Source organism: Pipistrellus hanaki (genome assembly GCF_964339955.1).
Source record: "Pipistrellus hanaki genome assembly, chromosome: 18".
Lineage (NCBI taxonomy): Eukaryota > Metazoa > Chordata > Mammalia > Chiroptera > Vespertilionidae > Pipistrellus > Pipistrellus hanaki.
In genome coordinates this window covers 2613062-2620861 of record NC_140520.1, presented here as the reverse complement: position 1 = coordinate 2620861, position 7800 = coordinate 2613062, and the positions used below count along the sequence as shown (strand labels likewise).

Genomic DNA, 7800 nt, shown 5'->3' with positions numbered 1-7800 from the left:
GGGGTCCCCGTGTCCCGGGGCTGCTGCTGCCGGAGGCTCCCGCCGCGGGGCTGCTCCTTGCGGGTCCGCGGTGACCGGTGACCAGCGCCCCGCCCACCATGAACGGCGTGCTGATCCCGCACACGCCCATCGCCGTGGACTTCTGGAGCCTGCGGCGGGCCGGCCCCGCGCGGCTCTTCTTCCTGTCGCACATGCACTCGGACCACACCGTGGGGCTGTCCAGCACGTGGGCGCGGCCCCTCTACTGCTCCCCGGTCTCCGCCTTCCTCCTGCACCGTCACCTCCAGGTAACGGCGGGCTGCGTGCGGCCTCCGAGCGCTGGTCCCCGGCGTGCGGGACCCCCGTCCGTCCGGGTCAGCCCTGGAGCCCTAGAGGGGCCCCGGGGGACTGGCTGCTACAGATGTGGCCGTTGTTTAAGGTGACCAGACGTTAGAAATCGGGACTGTCCCGCCAAAAGCGGGACGCCTGGTCACCTTACCGTTGTTCCCTCCCAGAAATGCACCTGTAGCCAGAGCAAAGCGTGTGGATTCCAACTGGCGGACCTGGGATGTTTCAGCCACAAGTTGGGGAGATCGGTTAGCCCAACCCAGGAACCTGTTCCCACCTTTTCTCATAAGCTAGGCTAGTGTTTCCCCAACCTGCCTCATCGTGAGAATCCACCTCATGTGCTGCAGGGATGGATTCTCCACCTCCTCCCCCTGCCCCCATCTGGTTCAAGTAGATAGAGCTGGTGCAGGTCCTGCACATAATCTGGAAAAGTGTGAGCATCGCTGACTAGACTGTTTTCTGGAATCTTCATTTAAAGTGGCACAGAGGGTGGGGTGGCCAGTGGGAGGAGGGAGGGGGCATCTGGGAGTCTGCAGTGCAGCTTCTGCTCAGCGTTTGGTCAGCTTTCCCTCCATCGGGAGACGGCCCAGGGAGGCGTCGGGGAGGGGAGTCTGCTCACCGCGGTGACCTGCTCCTGTTTCCGCAGGGAGGGGAGTCTGCTCACCGCGGTGACCTGCTCCTGTTTTCGCAGGGAGGGGAGTCTGCTCACCGCGGTGACCTGCTCCTGTTTCCGCAGGTGTCTAAGCGGTGGATCCGGGCCCTGGAGGTGGGGGAGAGCCACGTCCTGCCTCTGGATGAGATTGGGAGAGAGACCATGACGGTCACCCTCATGGATGCCAACCACTGCCCGGGCTCCGTCATGTTCCTCTTCGAAGGGTACTTTGGGACCATCCTCTACACAGGTGGGCCTCCCCGGGCCCCTCCCACCTCCTCAGCCTGGACCCCGCTTTCTAGACCAGCCTTACCCGTGACAGAATGCTCCTTTCAGCAGCGCATACACTACAGTCGGGACAATGCAGAGATTAGCACGGCCCCTGCAGAACGACAACACGCAAATTCGTGAAGTTCCATATTTTTCTTGAAACCTACGTAATCCCACTAACCAGGGGCACCCAATAAATGTAATTTTTATGAAAAGCAGTCTGACGGCCTCCTCGCTTTAATCCCATGTGAGCACTGACCCCCTCTGAGCGGACTTCTCACGCTCTAAAGGTCCAAACCCTGGACAGGAGCCGGACAGAAACATCTCCACACGGAAGCTGTCCTGGGCGCCGTGGGTCCGTGCCAGGCTCCGGGGCCTCCAGGAGCCAGAAAGCTAATGCGCAGAAAGCTAATGCCCGATGGTTGTTGGAGGCGGTGTCTTCTCTCACTTTTGTCTCTGCCGCTGCCCCCAGGTGACTTCCGGTACACGCCGTCCATGCTGCGGGAGCCGGCCCTGAGCACGGGCAAGCAGATCCACACCTTGTACCTGGACAACACCAACTGCCACCCGGCACTGGATCTCCCTTCCCGCCAGGAGGCGGCCCAGCAGATCGTAGAGCTCATTCGGAAGCACCCACAGCATGACGTCAAGATCGGTGAGGGGTTTCCCTCCTTCCTCTCTCGCCCGTACGGGTGCACCTAGGTTTTTGGTGGGTGTCTCACATCTTTCAAGGCTTTGTACAGACCCCTCCTTCTCCAGGAAACCTATCCCTGTCCATCTTTTTTTTTTTAAGTTTTAAAAAAATGTATTTTTATTGATTTCAGGGAGGGAGGAAGAGGGAGAGAGAAACCTCAGTGATGAGAGAGAACCATTGATGGGCTGCCTCCTGCACGCCCCCTAGCGGAGATGGAGCCCCCAACCCGGGCATGTGCCCTGCCTGGGAATCGGACCAAACCGTGACCTCCTGGTTCATAGGTCGATGCTCAACCACTGAGCCACGCCAGCTGGGCTGCGCTGTCCATCTTTAATTTAAAGTTGCCCTCTGCTCGCACATTCCCAACTCGTGAGTTATTACATCTGCGTTATCTGCATCTGTGAGTTCGTTTGTTGCTGTGTTTTATATCCCACATAGGAGCGAGGTCATCCTTGTTGTCGCAAATGGTAGTGTTTCCTATTTTCTTATGGCTGCGTAGTATTCTGTTGTGTATATGTACCACATCTTTAATTACTCATTGAGGGTCTAATGTTGTCTCTTACCGATTCCTTCTTAGTACTTTAGTAACAGCAAACTGTTACTAAAACGTTCTTAAAACGTTCTGCCATTTCCTTCGCTTGCCAGCTTCACTGGGACCCATCCTTTAAGACAGCGCAGTTGTCATTTTCCAGGAAACCTTTCCTAACTTCATCCACGGGAAGATTCTTTTCTGTGCCCTCCTGGTACTGGGCGCATGCCTCTCACAGTGCCCTCAGCCACGTGGTTTCCGGGTTCCCATGGAGATTGCACTGCGAGAGGACTGAGACTTCCTGTTCCCATAGTGCCCGACACTGGTAGATGGTTTTCTGTGCTAACTGCTCCCTTCCCCGTCTTCCATAGATCTCCGCTCAAAGGCCATCCCATCCCTGCTTGTCCCGTTATATATCCTGTATCTCTGTTGAACATTCGGTTGATTTATCAGGATTCCCCAATTGCTCCATTCTCTCTCTTCTCTTCCTTTCCCCAATCCCGTGACCGTCCCTCAGGCCTCTACAGCCTGGGGAAGGAGGCCCTGCTGGAGCTGCTGGCCCTGGAGTTCCAGACCTGGGTGGTGCTGAGTCCTCGGCGCCTGGAGCTGGTGCAGCTGCTGGGCCTGGCGGACGTGTTCACGGCGGAGGAGAAGGCCGGCCGCATCCAGGCGGTGAGCCACACGGACATCTGCCCCTCGGCCATGCTGCGCTGGAACCGGGCCCGCCCCACCATCGCCATCCTCCCCACGAGCCGCAAGGTCCACAGCTCCCACCCCGACATCCACGTCGTCCCATACTCCGACCACTCCTCCTACTCGGAGCTCCGAGCCTTCGTGAGGGCGCTGCGGCCCTGCCAGGTGCTGCCCATCGTCCGCCGCCAGCCCTGCAGGGCCTACTTCCAGGACAGCCTGGGCCCCGGGCCCCCCGGGCCCCCCGCGCCCTCGGTCCCAGACTCCGTGCGGCAGTGCATGAGCGCCTCCTGCGGCCAGCCCAGCGCGCTGCGCCTGCTGGAGCGGAAGCTGCGGAGGCCCAGGACCCAGGGCGTCGTGTTCGAGTCCCCGGAGGACAAGGCGGATCGGTGGCACGCTGGCAGGGACTCCAAGAAGGCCAAGAGCCAGAACCCTCCGGGGAACCCTGAGAGGCAGCCGTCCCTCCATCCTGTGCGGACCAGGAAGCAGCTGTTCCCCGAGCTCTGCAGCCAGGAGCCGGACGGGGCGGTCCCTTCCTCTGGGTCCCAGGAGATGGGGGCCGAGCTGGCTGCCCCCATGGGTCTCTCAGTTCATGTGAGGCCTCCAGGGGAGGAGCCTGGTGCCGGGCCCCGCTGGGTCCCCAGGGGCGGCAGTGACGGCCCAGCAGCCTCAGGGAGCCTGCCCGGGTGCAGGGGCCGCGACTCACCCCGGTCCCCCAGCAGCGAGGCGGCCCTGGAGCTCAGCGGCCTGGCCCTGAAATACCTCCTCACGCCGCTGAGCTTCTTCCAAGCGAGGTTCTCTGCCCGGGGCTTCGACCAGCAGGTGGAAAAATACCATAAATCCCTGCTGAGGTGCAGACCGGGGGAGCCCGGCCTCGGGTGATCCAGCGCCACGGTTTGGAGGAGCGGCGGAAGGCGGTGGGCAGTTTGCTGAGGGCCTCTGCTGTCTTCCCGGGACTCTCCGGGGCTCACCCTGGAGCAGCGCTCCTCGCAGGGTGGTCACTGGACGCCTAATGCTTGTGGAATCCTTAGTGTCTAGTTGACTGTTTGAAAAGCCATTTTCTTTAAAACCCTTTTACATGGGGAGCCCTTGTAGGGTTGTAAGAAGGCCTTGCAGTAACAATCTGTTTACATTTTTTTAAAGTATATCTTATTGATTGTTTACAGAGAGGAAGGGAGAGGGATAGAAAGTTAGAACATCCATGAGAGAGAATTATCGATCAGCTGCCTCCTGCACACCTCCTACTGGGGATGTGACCGCAACCAAGGTACATGCCCTTGACCAGAATTGAACCTGGGACACTTGAGTCCACAAGCTGACGCTCTATCCACTGAGCCAAACCAGCCAGGGCTGTTTACATTTAAAAAAAAAAATTTGTAATTGATTTCAGAGAGGAAGGAAGAGGGAGAGATAGAAACATCAATGATGAGAGAGAATCATTGATCGGCTGCCTCCTCCTTCCCTCCCTACTGGGGATTGAGCTTGCAACCCAGGCCTGTGCCCTGACTAGAATCAAACCCAGGACCCTCGAGTCCCCAGGCCAGCACGCTCTCTACTGAGCCAAACCGGCTAGGGCCTGTTTAACTTTGCTAACACAGTGTTTCTCCCACGTTTTTGAATGTGCAGTCCTCTTAAGTGGCTGCAGAAATAGTTAAAGAGTCTGAAGCCAGAACGCCCAGAGTATTCCCGTTACTTTGTGTGTCACGTGCCATTCTCCGTGTCCCCTCCCCCCTTTTCCTAGACAGAAGTCCCTCGGTGGTTCTGTTTTTTCACTTAGGAACCGTGGCGCTGGAGGATAAGGTGGCGATCCAGGCCGTGACCCCATCCCCGCTGCTTCCTGCCTCTGCCTTGGGGAGGGAACAGGAAGCGAAGAGCCTCGGGACACGGAGAGAAAATTCCATCTTGGGCTCCACGGGAGTTTGTAGTTGTCACTGGAGACCTACCTGGAACGGGGCCAGCTGGAGCACTGGGCACCGCCCCCGGGTGGCACCTGGGACCAGGCCGAGGGTATCGCGGGCCGCCCAGCTGCCCGGAGGCCCCAACGGGGACTGAAATAAAATTACAGAAGATCAGATGGGCCGTCAGATGTTCCTGATTGTTCACATAGCTGGGCTGTTTACTGCCCTCTCCCCCTGCAGGCCCCCGCCCTGGGCTGAGCAGGGAGCCAGAGCACACAGCCTGTGTGTTTGAGTCTCCAGGGCAGAGACCAGGGAGCCAGCTGGTGGAAGGGGTGGGGGTGTGCAGTCCTGCCGTTCTGCTCGCAGCCTGACGAAATGCCAAGCCAGTAAGCAGGACGGAGATACAGGGCACAGGCGTGTGGATCCATTGCCTCAGAATGGACCCACACACAAGCCCTCACAGGGATGAGGCCTCAGCTTCTTGTCCAGGAAAAACAGCTTCATACTTTGGGAGGAAGATAGGAAGTGTGTAGATATCAAAACAGGGCCTTGCTCTTGGGCAAGGTGTCCACAGCTGTAGGTTTTTAAGATATATATATTTTATTGATTTTTTACAGAGAGGAAGGGAGAGGGAGAGAGAGTTAGAAACATTGATGAGAGAGAAACATCGATCAGCTACCTCCTGCACACCCCCTACTGGGGATGTGCCCACAACCAAGGTACATGCCCCTGAGTGGAATTGAACCTGGGACCTTTCACTCCGTAGGCTGATGCTCTATCCACTGGGCCACACCGGTCAGGGCCACAGCTGTGTTTTGCCAGTGGCCTTCACTGTAAGCTGCCCGTGGGCCAGTGGGAGCCGCAGCAGGTGAGCCTGTGGGGCGGCAGGAAACGGGCACGGTCCTGGGCTTGAATCCATGCCTGAACAGCAGAGCCTCTGAGGACCGGGGGCTGAGCTGCCTACCTCTCGTTGTCGGGAGGTCATGATGGGGGAAATCCTACCTCAGTGCCTTCTACTGGTTCTCTTGGCTCCTGGCTCTAAACAAAGTTTGTATCCCCAGCCAGGCTGGCTCAGTGGATAGTGTCAGCCTGCGGACTGAAGGATCCTGGGTTTGATTCGGATCCAGGGCATGTACCTCGGTTGCAGACTCCTCCCCAGACCAGTCAGGGCACATACAGGAGGCAACTAATCAATGTGTTTCTCTCACGTTGATATTTTTCTCTCCCACTCTCTCCCTCTCCCTCTCTCTTAAAAATCAATGGAAAAATATCCTCAGGGGAGGAGTAAAAAGAAAAAAAAGTTTACATATAAAATAAGAAACTTTGGGAATCTTATGGAAATACAAAGAAAAACTTTAAGCATAATTGCTTCACGTGGAGCAATTGTTTTAACGTTTTTCTGTGCATGTAAATGTATTAAATATATAACTTTTTCAACATTTGGGTAATGCTGTATATAGTTTCATATCCTGTGGGTTACTTAATAGTTTAAGCAGTTTTTGTATCATTAAATATTCAAAATGTCATTTTTAATAGTATCATGCTCTATCATGTGGGTATAGCTTAAGATCATTTCCATATCATTCATTTCGTGGGCCCCTTTTCACGTACGCACATCACAAGGAGCATCCTTGTGCATATGTCAGGGCACGTCTGTTTATTAGATTACTGGGAGGAGGATTACAGTTTTAAGTTCTTAACGCAAATTGTGCCCAGTTGCCCTCTAGAAAAAGTTTCTTTTCCTCCCTTTTGCAGAAGAGGATAACATGAAAACACCCTGAAGGCTCTTCGGTGCAATGGCGATAGTAGAGCGGCACTGTAAACACGGGAAGATTCACTGAGCTGTGTGGGCCAGGCTTAGCCTGGCTTCCCCCGGAGCCTCCAGCTGGCTCACGCTCCCGGCGGTGCCGCCCCAAGGTGTTTGGGGGAGATAAGGCCCCCGGGCTGGCGCTATCTCCTGGGAACAGAGGGGGCCTGGCCGCGCTTGGCGGGCGCTGTGTCACCCCCATTCCTTGAAGAGGGATCTATGTGCGTGCACGTGGGGGAGCAGAAGCAAAGGGCTTGGAGTTGAGTTGTTGGTACCAGTTTGTGTTTTAGGAATGGGAAAATTCCATACTATTTCGAAGTCAATTTGCCTGGTTTCTAGTAGAGATTGGCAATTGCCTTATTTGTTTTTGTTTCTCAGTACATGTATAAAAACGCTGCGTGGCTTAGATCTGAGTAGGCAGTTTATTTTTAGGATCTGAGGATGACCCCCACAGAGCTATGAAGATCTTCCATCAGGCTTGGAGGTACTGGGAGAAAGGAAGTTCCCTGGGGGTCAATTCGCTTTTTGTTTCAGGATCTGTGGGAAAACTTGTGCTTTTCCACCAGGAAGCCCACGGTGACTTTCGCCCCGTTAGAGGAGAAAATCGGCCTCCCGGGCTCTGGGGGGCCGGCTCTCACTCCTGCCTCAGGCTCCCCTTTGTGGCAGCAACAGGCCTGCTTGTTCAGGAAAGGGATTTGGACCTGGCTTCTCTGTCACAAGCCCGCTCCCGGGGAGAGAGCTCCCGCTACATTCTTGAAGTGGCAGAAGAAATGCCGGGGGACATATTTTGATGCTGCCACTGGTGAGTAGCTGTCTGTCTGTGACCAGCCTCGCACTCATCACCCTCCCGAACCACCAAACGCTCTTTTGTCTTAGGTTCAGGCACTTCCTGGTACATCCCGCCGACAATGGTACAGAACGGTTCCGCCTGCC

At 56.1% G+C, this 7800-nt stretch overlaps 1 protein-coding gene across 2 annotated transcripts in view; it reads left to right on the top strand.

Annotated features, from left to right (window-relative positions):
- The first annotated feature begins 62 nt into the window (after window positions 1–62).
- Window positions 63–7800, top strand: part of HIPK1 (homeodomain interacting protein kinase 1) — a 52169-nt gene continuing 44431 nt past the window's right edge. Inside the window, exons 1-4 of one of the 2 annotated variants that reach the window (XM_084866155.1) lie at window positions 89–287; window positions 1064–1229; window positions 1722–1904; window positions 2990–6497. In XM_084866155.1, coding sequence (XP_084722281.1) covers window positions 99–287; window positions 1064–1229; window positions 1722–1904; window positions 2990–4044 — 1593 coding nt within the window. In that variant the 5' untranslated portion in view covers window positions 89–98 and the 3' untranslated portion in view covers window positions 4045–6497. Of the gene's footprint in view, window positions 288–1063; window positions 1230–1721; window positions 1905–2989; window positions 6498–7800 lie in introns of those variants that run through there. The other variant, XM_084866156.1, reaches the window with a different exon arrangement.